Here is a 19822-nt window from a genome sequence, read left to right on the forward strand (position 1 = left end):
CTAGAGTCAAGCCAATAGTACTGACAGGACTTTCCTCACAACCTGCCTCAGATTCACAACAAATGAACCTGCTGTCCTTTTCAAATGAAATAGAGACACAAGACCAGACAAGTCTGTTTTTTTCACCATCTGTGCACTCCAACCTGCCACTTAGGATCCTGGCAGAGGAGAAGCACACATTTCCAAAACTGATGACTCAGGCATTAATGTCATCACAACCAAGGTCAAGGTCTCAAGGCTGAAGGCAGGATAGATCTCTGTTAGGGTCATGCAATTCTGATTGCTCTTGTGCGTATCAGAGCAGTCGTAGACAGAGATATTGCTGTTGCTATTCACCAGGGCTCAGGTGTGACAGACACAAGCCTGACTACTGGCAATCTTACCATGATCAATCTTCTTGATCCTGGTCCCCACCAAGACGTTGGTACCAGAGATATTCACAGTCCCTATCCAGCTCTCTGTGTAGATGTTATAAATCCCCCGTTTATTGTGACGTGTACTCACAATCACAGAGGAGGGTCATTAGTTAAATACACAACCACATGGTATGCTGGATCAACCCTAATGGTACCAGAAAGAAGGGATGAAAAGAATCCATTAACTACCGACATGGAGAAATCACTACTAAGTAGCACAGACCTGATGATGGATTCATTACACTCAAACTCTCTTAATGAGTCCGATGCTGACACACACTCTGAAAGAGAAGATGAGGCTAAGGTTCACACTGTGATTGACACTGATAAACAGCAGCTCTTCCCCCTACAAAAATGCCAATAGATTTGATGCAATGTATGGCAGGAGCTCTGGGTATCAAGATCACAGCTGATACCCTATTGGTGTCAGACATTGTACATGACATATTTCAGGATCAATTGCGTGCTGCCATATGCTTACCCCTTATAGCCAGTACATATGGCAACCATTCAGGAAGCATGGAATAAGCCAGCATCTACACTGGTGATACCAAAACATTATGAAGCCATGTATAGGGTTCAATGCAAGCATGCAAAATTTCTTCAAACCGAGCTTGAACCAAATTCAGTGGTAGTGCATTCATCTTTAAAGGCCAAACGGGCAAAATACTTTGCACCTCCAGACAGAGAAGGGTGAAAAATTAACACTATGGCAAAGAGGATTTATTCCTTCACAACAGTGGTGGCAAAAATGCAGACATACATGGCGTACTTAGCCACATACAGCTTTAATATTAACAGGAAATTAGGAGCATTGCTATTGCATCTACCAGAGGAGACATGCAGTGAGGCTTCCTCTCTCCTTCAACAGTCACAGAGGGTGACAAAACAACTATAAGACACTCCCATACTGTTTCTTCTGTACTATGGCAACGACCATTGCTCTGCAGAGGCATGCATGGCTTAGAGCTACAAATCTACAACCAGATGTTAAGCAATGTATAAAAGACCTTCCCTTTGATGGTAATGGACTCTTCCACACCACTACTGATGAGGCCCTGAAAACAGTGGATGAGAGTTGCAAACAGGCTAAAAATGTAGGAATGATTTCTCAAACCTTTCAGCAAATTTTAGTGGGTCATGAAGGAGAAGTGTAAAAATAATTGGGCCACGGGAAAGAAAAGTTTGGGAAACCTTGCTCCAGACAAATGAAACAAGGTGAAGAAGCATGATGAAGCTGGCACAAATAGAGATGTCTCAGAGGACAAGGCTGCCTCTAGTCATCAAGGTGGTAATGTTGCTGATTCTGGGTCCTTTTACCTCACTCTCGACTTCTTTTCTATAATCAGAAAAACCATGAGGCAAGAAATCGTTAACTTTTGTAAATCTGGGAGATGTAGTTCAATCCAGTCCTGGTTTTCCTCATCTTCTTCCCCTTCTCCCCAAAGGCATAGCAAACCAACTAAGAAAGCTAGCTGGCCCACCAAAGCTGCTCAGAAGGGAGCTGTCATCAAAAAGCTGTTACTAGTGAAGATACAGTTTTCTGTGGATGTTCCAGATCTGTTACTAGAGCTAAAATTCTATATGCCATACTACTCAACCCATTTTGAGACATATCGTAGCTCCATAAAGTCCTTGTTAGTGATTATGTTTTATAAATAAAGTTATGTCACTGACAACCCTATTAATAATTTTACATTTGAAAATTATGTGGAGTGCTGATACATATTTATAATATTTATATCCCCAAATAAAGCTAGCAGTAAATACTTTACAAAAATTGTATTTATTGGCACATATGATGAAACATTTTCCTTTTCTTATTTGGTCTGATTGTGCCAAGACAGGAAAGGTAGTGGAAATTTTAAAATGTATAAATTGTGCTATTTAGTTCCATCATGTTCTTGTATTTCCAGACCTATTCTCTCTTTATTTCCTCTTTCCTTTTTTTTGTTTTTGAAACAAGAGAGGAAGAAGAAATCTTATTGTTAATGCTACTTATAAAATTGCTTCCCAGACAACACCTTAATTTTGGGGGTAATGTAGCTTTTGCTCCAGCAACATTTTTTAGTGTCTTGAACTTAATTAGGAGAGCAATCCTAAGCAGGTCTGCTTAAAAGTAAAATCTTGTTTTATATAGTGGAGCTTACTCCCTAGAAACTAATAGTAGGATAGCCCTGTAAGTTCTGCATGATTACTAATATACTTCTAGTGGTTCTCTAGATTCATTGACACTTAACTGAAACAGCATATCTAAAGCAGCATTGATACAGCATATCTACATCTAACAAAAAAGGAAGATACAAATGCCATTTAAAAATGCATTTTCTAAATAAATTGCTGAATTTTCTCATCTGTTTTCATATTGCTAAACAAATTAGTTACGACATTCTGAATTCTTTTCCACATCTCATTGTAGCATTTATTACTAAAATGTGGTACAAATGAATTGTTAAGAGGTTACTGCTGAGAGCTAATAGTAATGGAAACTTTGTCCTTCCTTCCTTCCTTCCTTCCTTCCTTCCTTCCTTCCTTCCTTCCTTCCTTCCTTCCTTCCTTCCTTCCTTCCTTCCTTCCTTCCTTCCTTCCTTCCTTCCTTCCTTCCTTCCTTCCTTCCTCAGTTTGTAAGGTTTCATTGGGGGATGGAATAATGATTAGTTCTTCTAGATAGCATATTAATGACAAATTTTCTTTTAACATAAAATTGTATAATGTCACAAAAGTTTGTTACATTGAACAGAGTGGAACTGAAGTGCACAATTTAGGCAAGACTAAAATCTACCTGGATTATATTTACCATACTTAATATATTTTAATGTATTAGTAAAGTATTTCTGTCACAATATCTGAAATAAATATATGTTATGTTACTGTGAGGAAAACAAAGCTGTCTGTTTAGTACTTGGGTAAATTTTAAACAAAGAAATATTCTTCTAACGGCTACGTGGGTATACTGTAGAACTGTAAGTGTATTTCTAGTGGGATTGTGACATTTTTAAAAGATTACAAAAGTGTTAAGCTTGCTACTTATAATCTTATAGTAGGGGGTAAAATGACAGTAGCTATGTTACTGAAATGTCAATTGAGTTGAACGAATTTCAAAGCTGGTAGCATGCCCGAATTCCTTACTGTTGCTTCAAATCACTTATTAATCCCATAATGTGAAGCACAACAGTGGAATCCATTATTGACCCCTACTATATTTAAAAGATTATTTATTTAGAATCTCATTATTTCTGAATAATCGTGGGAAGGGCGGGATATAAATTCTAAATAAATTCTAAATAAATAAATATACTGATCTGAGAAAAGCTGGCTATTACAGTGATTTTAATGTTTGTAGTTGAAATATCTATATTTAGTTATGCCAATAAAGGTTTTTTTGGGGGGAAATTATGTTTAGAGATATATTTTTATTTAGATATTGTATGCTTTTTACAGTTGAGTCTTGTAAAAACCAGGAAGTTTCTTGTCTGCAATCTGCTTTCTTATATACATGTTGGAAAAAAAGGTATTTTTTTTTTCATTTTTTAAGGAATATTTCCAATTAGGGGACACTAATTATTTTCATCTCAAAGCTTCCTTTGCACACCTGGGTGTTCTTCCTAAGGGTGAAAAGAACATTTAACTCACCATGCCCCCTAATTATTGCATTCTCCTCCCAAGTATAAAAGATGAAAGTGATTTACTCTTCAATCCGATTTCTCTTGAGCGGTCAGAGGTCAGTTTGAGATTTATATATTGGAGTACTCTCTTTAATAAAAAAAAATATAACAAAGAAGTTGAGAGGGAATTATTAACTTGGTTTTTCCTAGGAACATATATTAGTGTGTAAAGGAAACCATAGAGAGCTATGAAAGCCAAAAGAAGAAGGACTTCTACAAGGTCTCCTGAAGAGGGTTCTTAAGGCTTGTACAGTATTGTTTGACAAGAAAATTGTTACATGATTTTTTACATGACTCTATTCAACACACGTCTGCTGTCTCCAGAGTAGAACTTAATTAGGTGCTCCTTGCTGAGATGCTATTAAGTTGTGGGGCATTTTGTATATCTTTGTTATTATAAGTCTTGGTTGGCTTTAAGAAATCTATTTCTTTAACAAAAAGCCAATTAAAATCACATTTTGTACAAGTTGTGAGAAAATAACATTTATTTAAATTTGTTGGCTTGCTATATCGGCCCCTCCAAATTCACATGCTCAATTTGTATATATGGCTATTCCTCTCAGTAGCCTGGATGTGAACATACTGTATAATCATCAGGCATAAAGGTTTAGCATGGAGCAGACATTTTTTAAACAAACATGGAATGTTAAAAATATATTTATTAAAGTGTTCTGTTTTTGTATATGCATAAGTAAATGTTGATTTTTTAAAAAGGTCATGTATATTCACTATTGTTGAGTTGTCTCAATGTTACCTACTCTATTAGGAAAAATTCTTATAGGATATAGATACATAAACTAAATTATTGAGGGCAGATATTTTATTGATTCTCAAGGTGATAAAGCTAAAATTAAAACTGCTAACCTTTGAAGCACATATTAATACATCCTAGAATACAATCCATGCTACTCAGCTAAATTAGTATCCAACAGCCTTCACCTATGTACATCCTATTCAATTTGGAATTTACCATGTTATTCCTTGACGGCAAACCAGGGTTGGAGTGCTGGCCAGTGTACATGTGCCACCCCTAGCTGCCAGTTTCTTTTTTCATATTTTGCTTATTAGGAGAGTATGTTCAGTTTGTTAACAAGCGACATAATCAATACTCTCTTGTGCAACTCTGTACATGTGGCTGGTCAACTCTCATAGGAAGCATTACGCTTTTCCTCTCAGATGGAGCCTCTGCTGGCTGTGCATTGTGCCAAGTGTACTGCAGTGTACCTGGCGATTCCTATAAATGTAAGGCTTGTAAATCTTGCATAGGTAGCCAGTAGCCTTTTCTTCTTCAGCATATGAGTTGGTTATATCACAGTAGTAGAATAGGTACTGAATTTGTAGATTTATTTCAAATATGTCTTACAAAAGTCTAAAATGTTGTGCTTTGCTACTTATAATGGGTTGTATTTAACTTATATTATTTGCTGACATTTGAGAACTTCTGCTTGTGGAGCAGACAGATTTTACTTGGAAACCTCTCCCCTCAATCTCACAGCAGACTCATACGTTATGCCCAGCTTTGTTCCTGGGGCCAGCATTTCAGGCAGGTGAAGCAGGAAAGGAAAGGCATGTGCATGGGTTAAAACATATGGTTATGCAGTTATGCGCATATCGCTAAGCAGTAAAAAAAAATGGCGACTGTAAACCAGATGTCTGAGGCTTCTTTTGCTCCAGGACAGCCTTCAGACATCCGGAAGTTGGTCGAGAACTATCCAGACGGGGAAACTACGAGGTGAAACCAGAGAACTCAAAAAACACCGCAAAGGAGCAGGTAACAAAATACTCCGGTTCCGAGAAGGAGTGTGTGGGGGGGCTACTACAAGTTAATACCAGGAGGCAGATGTTGCTGTCTGATCAGCCACTTTTAATCCGATATGAAACAGCACTGACAACTGATTATACTGTGCGTCTGAATAGCCCAAATGAGCACAATTAAGATTGTAATTGCCTTGGGACAAATTGAATTAATGCTTACAGTATGCACAATTCTGCCTATACCTGATGAAATGCATAATCATGGATTTATGTGTCCAGGTCTTAATAGCCTCTTCTGTAAAACACGCTAGGATACACTAACATTCAGGGATTACCACTATGTTTAATTTCTAGCTAGTTTGAAGAAGAAGAAAAGAGATTGTATTTATACCCTGCCGTTCACTACTCAAAGAAGTCTCCAATCAGTTTTCCCTTCCTTTCTCCACAACCTGTGGAGACACCCTGTGAGATAGTTGGGGCTGAGAGCTCTGAAAACTGCTCTTCCCATAATAGCTTCTGACAGAGTTATGCTCCCTGTAAACTATGGAGTCTTAAGAGCAAAAATTCTACTTTGTGAGCTACATGCATTAAAGTTGTGAGCTACTGCATAAATTAGCTTGCTCTGGGTCCATTTTTCCTGAGCTAAGACAAAAATATCTGAGCCAGGAATCAGAAAACTGTGAGCTAGCTCACACTAACTCAGCTTAGAGGGAATACTGTGACTGACCAAGGTCACTCCAGCAGTGACCTTGGATGTTACATGTCCTAAAATAAAGAAGAAGAGATTGTATTTATACCCCGCCTTTCACTTAGAGTCTCATAGTGGCTTACAATGTCCTTTCCCTTTCTCTCCCTGCAACAGACACCCTGTGTGGTAGGTGAGGCTGAACTCTTTCAAGAATTGCTCTTGAGAGAACAGCTCTTTTGAGAACTGTGACCAAGGTCAATCAGCAGGTGCATGTAGAGGAGTGGGGAATCAAATCTTGTCCTCCCAGATTGAGTCTACACTCCTAACTACCACACCAAACTTGCTATTCTAAATATATCTTGCTGCAGAAGAAGAAAGCTTGTCTTTATTGGGATATCCTACAACGTATCAGGATATCCTGAACTGTAATTGTTGGTCTGTGTGAATGGCCATCTTACATGAACATAATAGCTATAATAGTAACCTATTAAGGAATGACATGGTTAATAATAATTTCTTCAGGATTATTTTTTGTCATTCTTAACACACTCTGTTGGAGTTGGTGGTTTGTAATTTTCTGCATGATTTCAGGATACTGGATTTTAGTGTGTTTCGATATTCAGTGTTTTGTCTGTAGACAGCTTAAGTAGATGCTGGAACATCTGCGTTTAGTTTACATCTACACAGAAGAAAGTATTCACTTTTTTAAACAAATGGTATTTAAATGAATTGTGCTGTTTTATGTTGTTTGATCTAAAACATAGAACTTGTATTCATATTGAGGCTGGAATTCTGGTTCCTCAGTTGGTCTCCGTATCACAAATGTTCTGTGGCATTTATTTCCATTTTAAATTATGATATCAGGGTTGCTGAATTAAAACAAATCTGGATGACTTGATAATTCACATTTCTCACACAAATGGCATTATTAGAAACCATTTTCAGTGGTTTTTATTTTACTTTTCTGTTTGAACAACATACCACAATGCCATATCACAAACTGCTTTCAAAATAGTCTCCACCAGGAGTTTTGTCATGTGGCAGAGTGGCAGCTGTTTGAGAAACACAAACCCATGGCACTCTTGGGCTTGAGAAATTAGTTGAGCAGTTCTTAGAATGTTCTGAGTTGAATAAATCATATAAAGTGTTTTGTAATTAGTGGGTCTTTTAAAAGAGATTTATTTAATATGTATGGGTTTCTTGATCATATACATGGCTATAAGGTATAGAACATGCAGAATTTGTGTATTTCTTCTATGTTTATATAGAGTGACATTTCCTTCTATAAGGTTCCTATGACTTTGACATGGTAAAGAAGTAATGAATATATACCCGCATATACCTAGGATTAAAACGAATAAAATATGTTGTTTTTCATATCTGTGTCAATTTTCAAAAAATAAATTATAGTAAAGGAGCTTAAACATTAACATAAGCTGTGAAGTCCAGGATAATTGCATGTTTGGTATCATTTGCATTTTTTTTCTTTAAACATATTTTCATAGCATTGTTTCAGCAAAACTAAAGGAAATTGAAAAGCAGACCAGTGTTTTTAAAAGAAAAATATGTTAAACAATTTGATAATAGTTTGTATCCATGTGGTTTCCCCTGACACATTGACAGTTCTTTATGATTCTGTCAGCTTCAATCAGCAGAGAGTACATGTGATCAGTATATCTGATAAACTTGTCAATGCCTGTTTAAAGCAGGATTCACCAACCTATTCTATTCAGCCTCCTCCCTTCTTTATCATTTCAAGTATAATCTTTATAAAATAGATATGTCATGGGCAGCTGTGTATTGCTAGCTCAGACTACAACTAATTTGTGCAGGAAGAAATTAAATCAGGAGGTAAATTATTTCATGATTGCTCATTCCCAACAGAGTTGGGCATCATTCTGAAGAAAATATCAAATAATTGGTTTCAGGCCGTGTCAGACACATGCAATTCCCTTCGTTAATGGTTGTGTGAGGTAGCACTAGGCCTCAGGGGTCACGAAAGAACTGGAAATACCTTACTGCCAGGCACAGCAATAGAGAGACAGTGCACACAAGAAATGAAGTGGCAATAAGTGCAATCCATAGGGGAAATGTGCTTCACTTGGAGTTTAATATATCAGCTCAGAGTCTGGCAGTAATCCATGCAACAATTGTTTACCTTTTCGTGAGCATCTGCATCTGTTCTGTTTTGTAAACTGCACTGAAATCTTGGTCGATAAATGCTGGAATCAGTAACAACTGCTAAGGGATTCCTCTCTCTCTCTCTCTCTCTTTTGTATTTTGTAACAAATGCAATCTACAAATGTTTGCCTTAGATTAACAAGGAGCTGACATTGATGAGGTCAAAGGAATTTGCTTGTATTTTTATAGCTTTTTTGATGCGTAGTAATTATGTGTGTGATTTAAATTTATCCTGTTACCTAGTCAAGTATAATTGTTAAGAAATACTAGTGTATGATAATGAAGCAGATTCTGAAGTAATTCTCTTAAATCATGTATTAAAAATTGCTTCTTGTTATTTAGGTTGGAGCAGTGTTGTATCCTTGGTGTAGAAACATCAAGCTGCTTTTTGGAGATTTACAGTGCAATCCTGAATAGAACTGTACCCTGCTAAGCCAATTGAAGTCAATGGGTTTAAAAGGGCATAACTGTGTTTAGGATGGCATTGGTAGGGCAGTAATCTCTGCAATTCTTACAAGGGCTGCTTAAATCCCAGTGGAGTCATTTGTTGTTCAGTAAAACAACTAATATAAACCTACAATTCTTATACAGTTAAGCTGTGCTACTGCAATATGAAGGAGGCTTGATCTTGTCTAGTTCATGTAAAATTATCACAGTGTTGCAGCAAATGTGGAGGAATAGTAATTTTTAAAATTCTTTTAGAGAGCCTGCAAGATGATGGCTGATATAAATGAAAGATAGTTATGGCTTCACTAAAATGTTAGTATCATTGAGAGTAAATAAGATCATTATTGTTGCTATTGTTATTATTAGTCTTTGCAACTTTCTCTGAATTGCCTTGAAAATTTGTTTGTTAAATATCCCTAGGCATAGAAGAGTGATTTCTCATAATGAGTTTTTTTGTGTGTGCCAAGTATCAGTTATATAGAGAGAGTAGTATGATTATTTAAATTTAATATATAGTTGAATTTTGGATGTTTGGCTAGGATATGGGAGAGAGAACCATGTGTGTGGTTAGAATTTTTATATTTTCACTCTGGCTGTTCCAACTGCTGAACAGATTTCTGTTTTTTAAGTTACAAAACTGGTTTTTTGTTGGGCAATGGAGCTTGCTTCAGAGAGAGGTGAAAAAAAAGCTCATGCTGTGTTGTGCAGGTCTATTCTATGCATGCAAATTCCTTCTTTAGATTTTTATCTTCAGCCTTGTTACTCCGTCCTCCATAGATTTGTGATGCTATCTATTTTCTTGGTATTAGTAATGTTTTGGGGATTCAGTAAATTCAATATGAAAAATAATTATTTTAAATCCTTTTTTTACCCTATCATATTCATGATGGTAAGCAGCTACTCCAGTTTATAATTTCCGTCAAACTCTTAGGCTATTTATCAATTCATCCTTAATCTTGCTAGGAATGACTTATGCATAACTAACACAATGACTGTAGAAATTGGTAATGATGCATATTCAGCATGTTATGCTTTCTCATGCTAATTTAGTCTTAATACAGAAGGAAAGGACTTCTTTCTCAATGGCCAGCAGAATTATCAGAATATCCCTTCTTTATCCTGTTAGTTACTGCGAAAGCTCTCCTTCACTGTTTCTATAGTGCATGTAGTAGGCATGCTTTTGTAGTTTCATTGAGGACATTGAGAGTTCAAAACTGCATTTAGCTCTTGTAGGATGGGCTGAGTTTCTTCATGAAAGGGGCAGGACTAGCCATGATGATGTATCCCTCCTGGTTTTATCATTAAATGATGTAATTTTTATGCAATCTTGAAAGTTCTTTAGTTTGATTCTGTTTTACACTTTCTAAAGCCAACCATTATTCATGGCAGGTAAAAGAGCCTCACTACTCAAAAAGTCACAGAGTGCCATAGAAAGGTGGTAAATAATAGGTTACAGTACAATTTTAGATTTTCCCCCCAGTGCAGTTTAGAATTAGAAGCCCAGATTAAGTAGTTTATAACAGTATTAATCTCCTGTGTATGTTACTAGTGAAAAGTATAATAAAACTGCTGATACAATGGTATACTCAATAAATGCTATTTACAGTAGAACAAAGTTGCATAGTCCTTGTTAGTACTTTAAAATAATTTTTAGACTTAATATATTTATTAGGTTTTCTTAGCCTTGGATTTTCAAAAGGAGGGAATGGTTTGTGATACGTTACTTTTTGAATGAGGAAGTGGGAAGAAATATGTTCAATAACTTTTATTGGCATTAAGTGGGAAGAAATAGCATTAGTAGCACAGAATGCCTACATTCCTTTTAAAAATATTGGCATAATCCATCAGTTCATATCCCTTTTTTTTAAGGAAATATATAATTTTTCTTTTGGTAGGGGATGTGAGAAATGTCATATCCTGTATCACAGTTTATGAAAAGTAAGAGAATGAAGCTACCCCGAACCATGGCTGAGATTGTCCAATAAATAACTGTTTGGGTAATGTATAATGAAACTGTCCAACTGCCTTAAAAACTGTGGTTCTGATCTCCAGCAATTTTTATTGAGAAGACAGAATTATATATCTAATTCCCAACTTGCCCCCTACCTCATGGATCAAAAAATCTGCAGGAGTACACATGGAAATTAGTTGTACTGTTGCAACTATGTTACACAGTTGTAGCAAAATAATGCACAAATCCATTAGCACAAAGACTAACAAAATTTATTTCAGCCTGAGCTTTTTTGAGTTAGAGTTCACTTCTTAACATACATAGAGGTTAACATACATGCATTAGGCTTGGTTCAATACCCAACAAAAGGGGGGATGGAATGTTACAAAGAAAGGCTGGCATAAAACAAGATCCAAACAAAAGTGGATTTTTTTTTATCCAGAGTAGGTGTGAAACATTCCCAGGCAGCAACAGAGAATAATAAACAGCAAATCTAATGGAGGATAAAATGAGATAGTGGAACAAATCAACAGCTGTCAGGGGTGGGGTATACAACTTATCAGCACCTATAGTGAGTCTGATTGATCCCTAGAGGGAACATTTTCTTGAATTAGTGAATGACTCCTAGAATTATAGAGTTGGAAGGGACCTCCAGGGTCATCTAGTCCAACTCCTTCCTAATTCATTACTCACTGGTTGGATCTTATCCGTGAAGTTATTTTTTTAAAATAATGTTTAAATAAGCCATAGTATGGCCTGGTAAATGTTAATGTTTTTACAAAAGAAAGGTGTTTTTGCAGACAAAAACGGATTTTAAAAACCTGAAAAATAAATGCTCAACTGGATTATGTAAGACTAGGAGTAAGGCCTGTTGTGAAGAAAAATACAACAGGCTCTAGAAGGAGGCTCTGGGCAAATGCCCACCACCATTACTGTCTTCCCATCCACCCAAGTGAAAGCATTAACTTCCCCCCACCACAAGGGAAGCTTATTTCTGCTATCTAGAGAGCAGTTGTAAATCATGATCTGAGATCTCCAGTGGTTCCCGAGGAAGAAATTGCATTTTTACTGTCTAAGGTCCCTCCCCTCCTCAAACCCCACCCTCTCCAGGCCTCACCCCTTAAATATCCAGGAATTTCCTAACCTAAAGTTGGCAACCTATTTCCTTCCCTTTGTTCCTCTGACTTTCCATCTCCTTCCACCTCCCTGGAGCCTCTACATAGACTGTCTTTCTCCACAGTGGGGAGTGGAAACCAAAGCAGTTTACATCATTCTCCTCTACCCCCTTTGATCTGAGCAACAATCCTGTTAGGCTGGAAGTGTGAGACTGGTCTGAAATCACTCAGTCAGCATCCACAGCAAGGACCTCAGTCCGGCAGACCCCACTCTGAAGCCCTAACTCCTGTGCCTCCACCACAGAACCATTCCATCAAGTATATAGGAATAAGTTTATTTCCCCATTTTTAGACAGAATAATAGTGGATGCAGACAAGGCCTGCCTGGAGAAACTTTTAACTGATGAAAATCCGCTTATCTCCAGACAAATAGCTAAATTGTGTTACCATTTGGTAAAATTCCACAATAGAAACACGATTTTGTATTATTTATATGACCTCCCTGAACTGTAGTTTTTATATGATTTTATAGACATTCTATATTTGACATTTTAGACCAATTTTAGACTAATTTTAGCTGAAAGAGCTGCACTGGCTACCTATTGTGTTCCGAGTTCGTTTCAAGATGTCGGTATTGACCTTTAAAGCCCTTTATGGTCGGGGCCTGCCTATCTACAGGACCGCCTTTCTCTGGATGTTCCCCAGTGAGCACTGCGTTCAGGGACACAACATCTCCGGATGTTCCCCAGTTAGCACTGCATTCAGGGACACAAAATCTACTGTTCATCTGGACCAAAGGAGACCAGGTTATGCTCCACAAGGGCTAGGGCCTTCTTGGTAGCCCTCACAGAGGCTATAAGGGCCCTGAGAGATCTTTCTACCTTCCGCAGGGCCTGCAAGACAGGCAATTAACATGTGACCTGGGAGAAGACTGCCACCCCACATTTCTAAAGAGCTATGATTACCATCAGGAAAAGAATCCGCCTATATTAAAGACAGCACCATAGAATGTTTTTTAGAATGTTTTAATTGTAATTGTATTTTATTGGTTTTTAAATTGTAAATGTAAATATCTAAATTGACTGTTAGCCGCCCTGAGTCCGCTTGTGGAGAGGACAGGATATAAATTTAAGGTAAATAAATAAAATAAAATAAATAAAACTTATTTTAGATTTTTTACATTCTTATAAGATTTGCTTTTTATGATCAAATGTACTTTTTGGAATATTTTGGTGGTTTTAATAAGGATATATTATGGTTAATTGTCTGTGGCTTGTAAATAAAGGTCTTTGACTGTAAATAAATATTCATTCCACCACAGAAGCTCCAGGAATTTTCCACCTATCTGGAACTGGCAGCCATAGTCCAGAGTGGCTCCAATGAGTTCTGCCTCAGCGGCCTGTAGTGAGACCTTTCAGACCAACAGTTGCTCTCTGACAGACTGTTTAATAGGGAGGAGTCCTCAGCCATTACATCAGCTTACATCCTACTTCTCTCCTCTCCCCCCTTTGATCTGAACAGCAACAATCCCATGAGGCAAGTTAGGTTGGTTTGAAATCACCCAATCAGCTTCTACAATCCTCATTTGGAGATTGGCAACAGTGGTTCCCCAGGAGGAAAGGCCCTCTCTGAGAGTCCATTCTATCATATGAGCCCGTAGCCTAATTTGAATAGAAAGAGTGAAGAGTATTTGCAGGTGGAGAGAGCTCCTCCCTGCTGTGAATGAACATTCCTTCTGTGACATAAATTTCACTGACTCAGAGGACAGAACCCATAACCAGTGCAGAATTTGTGTCCCAATTCTTAGTAATAGCCAGGGCAACTAGCAAAGCACATATTGTACTGACAATAACCTGTATGGGTTATCAACTCGAACTATTTTTGCAGTTTCTGATCAATTTTCAAGGGCAACTGCTTGGAGCATACTGTAGCAACCTTTCCTCAAAGTTATAGACTTTTTTTATTTATATAAGAAGTTATAGAAGTTGTTTGTTTAGTTTTTGTTCTCTATTCTGCTGGAGGTCTGTATGTAGGTTCCCAGGAAGCCTTGCATCCAGAAGCTGACCAGATCTGTACCTGCATAATATCAACAAGGATGCAGCATTCTGGGCCTTCCAGCTCTACCCTGGAACCAGATTGGCAGTCCCTACCATCCACATGCACACAGGATCATAGCTGGCATATAGATTTTACTGACCAAAAACACTACTGGCCACAGTCACCACTTGAGTTTCCAAATGTGGCTCCATGTTGTGAATTTGCTTCTTCTGTCAGAATAGGTAGTCTACAAACTAGATCACAAAGTTTATCTAATATCATTGTATTGTCATGTCTATTTTAATTGACTCAATTTATTAGGGATCCATGCATGATTTTAGGATGGAGATAACTGACTTTATATCTGACAATTAAAAAAAAATAGAACTGGGTATCTTAAGAGCCCCGTGGGCAGAGTGGTAAAGCTGCAGTACTGCAGTCTTAAGCTCTGCTCAGAACCTGAGTTTGATCTCTGCAGAAGCTGGGTTCAGGTAGCCAGCTCAAAGTTGACTCAGCCTTCCATCCTTCTAAGGTCGGTAAAATGAGCACCCAGCTTGCTGGGGGGAAAGTGTAGATAACTGGGGAAGGCAATGACAAACCACCCCATAAAAAGTCTGCTGTAAAAGCACCGTCACCCCAGAGTCAGAAACAACTGGTGCTTGCACAGGGAACTACCTTTTTTTTAAATCTTAAGCATACTGAGAATACTTCATTCCAAATAGTGGATTCATATAGAGACTAGAACGTGATCAGTGAAAAAGAGAGATCGTTGTTGTATAACACAGGTTGGTTCTCATGAATGTGAAAAGTAGCTATATTTTTTAACTGCCCTGGGTAGTAGATATTTGAATCACTTGGAAATACTATCTTGTGATGCCTTCCCAGTAACATTGGATGACTAATGGCATTGAAAGCCTCTGAGAAATAAAGTAGAGTTAGCAATATTCTTTCCTTTGTCAGTCTTTACATCTGCATTGTCTGCTGGGGACCATCAGCTAGATCTTAGTTCCAAAATTTGACTGGAAAGGATTATGAACAAAACTTTTTCTAAAGTGAGCTCTTTCAAAGTTCCATTTTAGCTAGTGTGCTTTTGTTCTATGATCCACTCTTCCCTTTAATGGTTACAAAAGTAAAGTAGTCAAAACAATTTAAAATAAACTTTATTCTTTTTTTCTCTTTATCTACTATAATCTAATTATTAGTAATAATAATGATGTAGGAAGTTGTGTATTATTGTGTGCCTCATTTCACTAATGGCTTAATCAGTTTCATAAGATAATGTGTATACATCCCCCCACCCCCCAAAAAACCCTAACTTCCTTTACTTCTTTTTCAGCTTCTCAGGAATATCTTAAAGAAGGAAATAACTTTGGTTTAACAATAAATCAATTGAGATGCCTCTCCCAGCTTGTAAAAATGTTTTTGGTGATGGAAGAAAAGGTTGAAGAGCTTGCTTCACCATGTTTTTCTGACAACAAAAGTATTCAAGGTAATACACATTTTCCACTTTTTCATTGAAAAGAATCACATTGTAGAAATTCCAAAGCTGGAATACTGGAATGGGAAAGTAACGGAATATCTTTTTATTTGTCAAGTCAGCTTATTTCTGATATACCCTGCAGTGTTCATAATTAAATGAACATAAGCATGAACTAGCTAACACATCAGATTGGTTGAAACAATGGTAAAAAGTTATTCTTTCTTGTTAATCTTGAACTACAGACCTCCAAAAGCATACACATTAGTACATTAGGGTGATTGGGTGAATTGGCCTTGCCTCTCAGCTTGCTTTTTTGTTCAGTAGAGACCCAAGCCCCTTACTAATCCTTGTTGTGGCTGTCCAAAATGGAATGATGGTTAAAATAAACTTGACCTGAATTATCTGAGTGGGAAGATATAAACTTAAAATACATTTTTGAAAGCACTATTCTATATATGGAACAACAATATTCCAATGGGGTAATATGAGGAATCTTGAGGCAACATAGAGGTGGAATAGTACTATCTTGGGAGACATCACCACATTTCCATTCAAAGAATTACAGCATTAATAAAAGACAGCAAAACAACTGTTCTGTTTTGTCAGTTACTGACTTTTCAGAGCATGGTATAAATTGAAGCCTTGACTTCAACTCTTGTGAAACGTCTTTTATTATCTCTGAATTGAAGTCATGCCAGGTAATTACACAAAGGGAAAACTGAGTATAAGAGCAAAAAGTTTAGTTATTCTTTGCTCAGCATATTGTATGGAGCCTTTAGGCTTGATGTACAGAACATTTATAAAGCACCCTCAGAAATAAAGTAGTTTTTTGGCAAGTTACTCTTATTTTATTTTTGCCAGAGGTGGTATCTGAGTTTTATCTAAACCAGGAGGTTTCTTGGCCATATTTTTTTCCCTAGACCCAGCGATGACAAAGAGCAAGGGCTGCATAAATTGGATGTAAGAAGGACACTTAGGGTTTATCTCAGAAAAATCAAAGATTTCAGATCTTCTGACAGATTGTTTGTACTCTTAGGGGGTCTTAAGAGGGGTCAAATGGCTTCTAAGAGATCCTTAGCTAGATGGTTAAGGAACTGTATTAGGGAGGCGTATATAGTTAAGGGTAAAGTGGCTCCCAGGGTTTGTAAAGCTCATTACACTAGGACTATAGCTGCTACTTGGGCGGAAAGGTCGAAGGCTTCCACATTGGAAATTTGCAAGGTGGCCACCTGGGCTTCTCTTCATATGTTTTCATAGCATTATCACTTGGATGTAGTCTGTTCTGCAGATTCTGCTTTTGGTAGGAGGTTGCTAGCGAACCAAAAAAAAAACTGTGAAGAAAAGAGAGATGCATAGTTCACACTACTTCTAGCTGCTGTCAAGACAAGTTCCTTTGCAGTTTGCACAATGGAAACCTATGAAGGCCAATTTAGGTGGCTGAAAATAGAAGTTACAACTCAAGGAAGTACTGATCACTGATGCTGCAATCCCATGACAGACAATAGCACCAACGAACACAGTAAAAAAAAGTGAATGTTGACAAAAAATACATGCTAACAGACATTATGAAGTGATCTAGATTTTTAAATTTGCAATTCAATTTGGATCTCTTTCAATTCAAGAAGTAAATTTACTACATTTTTATATTCATTTCTGGAAAAAAAGTGTCATTTAGAATAATAATAAAACATTTTATCAAATTTTAGTATACCTGTTATTGTTTATTTTTATTCATATTGTATTTTATTTCTGGTTGAGGATTAAAGTCATGTGAAGTGGTAATTATCAAACTGAAAACATACTTGAATACTATTCACAGTTACGTTCTTTGCTTTCATGGACTCAAATTCTGTTGACTTCCAATGTTGTTGACTTTAAAACCAAGGCTGGAAGCATCATAAATTTCTACCCCAGAGCAATTTGAGTTGAAAAACTAATAAAGTTTTAAAAATCCACCATGAATATAAAACCAAAAACATTTTCCTTTTTACAGAAAAGATTTAGGATTTTTCTAAGAGATATGCACTGACTATTCGTCTTTGTTCTTCCAAAACTATCAGAAAATTCAAGAAAATGAAAGAATAGTAATTCGCTTTCATCTAGGATACTGAGAAAAATTTTCTTTCCTAGTCTTTGACCATTCTTGCAGTTCTGTTCTAGCTGATTTACAGTAAAATTAATGAAATGTTCAAATATACCTAGTACTTTCATTATCACAGAAGATACGATCCTTTGAAGAAATCTGGAACATTTAGCAGCAGCAGAATGGACAAAGCAGAATGTCCTATTCAGAATGAAGAATGATTGACCAAATTATATTCTCCTTCTGCCCTTCTGGTGTGCTTTCCCTTTCCTCTGTTGTATCAGAAGTCTCTTGTTGAGATTTTCAAAAATCAAAAACATCTAACACACTTTTCATCTTCCTCTCACCTTTTCTTCCCCATTTCAGTGAGAAAGGTGAACTGTAGACAGATCTGATAATGAGTGCCAAAAAAAGCTTTTTCCAGTGGAGCTCTTTGAAACCACCCTGGGCTAACTTGTCAAGGCCTTAGGTTTTCAAGCTTTGCCTCAGGGGACTAGAAAGATTTGCAAAGGTCTTTCCTTCACACATTAAGAAGAAATCTGTTTTTTCATATAAATCTCTAGAAAGCACTATAAAAGAACGACACAATCAGATTTATGAAGTCACTGCCCTAGTGGGCAGTTTTTGAAGCCATATATATTCTGGTAAAACATGTTAGACTGTGTGTTCTAAAAGTAGCTGTGATTGCTTTCCTTAAAAATTTATTTTCAAATAGTGAGATTATGAGATGGAATTTACATTCAGAATGTCACAGAACTACACTTACTTGCTCTCATTAGTTTGAGCTTTTTTGGTGTGGTTAATAGTTTTTCAGTTTTGGGATTACAATTTAGATAATTGGTGATCATTTATCATTTCTAGTTATAGTTTGAAAATTGAATAATAAATGAATCTGCAAATAGTTGAGCTGATGAATTAGTAAATAGGGTATGTACAAATATGAATGGGATGGAATTGTTATATGATTAATCAAGCATCAGTAATTTTTATAATTTGTTATGTCTGTACAATGACATCACCCTGGATTCCAAATTTCATTCTGTTATGTTTTAAAATACCAGTCCTTATTGTAGAAGAGGAAGTTATCCATTGAAGGAGAAACCCAAACTTGATGCAGATTGGAATTGTAATTTAAAATTGTTATTTAGACTATATCACAGTATTCTCAGAAGATCAAATCCTTCAATAAAGTCAGAAACTAGTGCTTAGGATTCCAGTGTCAGAACTTTCCATGTTTTCTTTTGCACCCTCACTCCAGCTTTACTCACGATTGGGCAGACTCATATTTAAAAATAAAAGGACACCCTGCTCTCCTGTACTTTAGTGCCATGGACAATAAGAGCAGGGCAGATTCTACCATTCTAAGTACTCAGGAGATTGCAGGTTTATTTATTAATTTACAAAAACCATACCCCACATTTCTGCCCTTACAAGAGCTACCAAATTACATTGCCATATCTTTTAATAAGAATTTTAATGGGCAGTTGATCTAAACATCAGTGATGAAATCAAATATTGTATACATTTATACATCCTGTTGTTAAGTAAAATGGAATGTGAAGCCTGTAGAGTAACTGTTGTTTGTTACCATAATTTTACTTTCTTTTACTCCTACCTTTTCATTACAGTTTACTGAGTATCTTTGTAGTAGGACACATTGATATATCAGAAAGTGCTGCAGGTTAGCAACTTTCCTGAGAATTAATCTTAACTTTGATCCCCTTTGTCATACTGCACAGGAGTTATTAAGAAAGCTGGTGGGGATCTTTTAATAGGGGAGAATAGAACAAATGGAGCCAGTTCACTTCCTGAGCAGTTATTTCAGGTAAAAGAGGTGAGTGGAGAAATAATCTGTGACCCTGGAAGTCTGTTTATCTGTCTCATCAGGAACTGCAGATTAGAAAATTACAAATGTAAAGTCAGCTAATTTCCATGGTATTAATAATTAATTCTGCAGACTGAAGTGGTGAAGAAAAAGCTGTATATAACAGTTGTATGTGAATA

General features: G+C 36.7%; 1 protein-coding gene across 2 annotated transcripts in view; it reads left to right on the forward strand.

Moving 5' to 3' along the window:
* KIAA0825 (KIAA0825 ortholog) overlaps positions 1-19822 on the forward strand; it is a 523961-nt gene that overhangs the window by 71125 nt on the left and 433014 nt on the right. Inside the window, exons 4-5 of one of the 2 annotated variants that reach the window (XM_060235688.1) lie at positions 15592-15744; positions 19558-19652. In XM_060235688.1, the coding sequence (XP_060091671.1) occupies positions 15592-15744; positions 19558-19652 (248 nt within the window). The remainder of the gene's footprint in view (positions 1-15591; positions 15745-19557; positions 19653-19822) is intronic. The other variant, XM_060235689.1, reaches the window with a different exon arrangement.

Source organism: Heteronotia binoei, chromosome 4 (assembly GCF_032191835.1).
Source record: "Heteronotia binoei isolate CCM8104 ecotype False Entrance Well chromosome 4, APGP_CSIRO_Hbin_v1, whole genome shotgun sequence".
Lineage (NCBI taxonomy): Eukaryota > Metazoa > Chordata > Lepidosauria > Squamata > Gekkonidae > Heteronotia > Heteronotia binoei.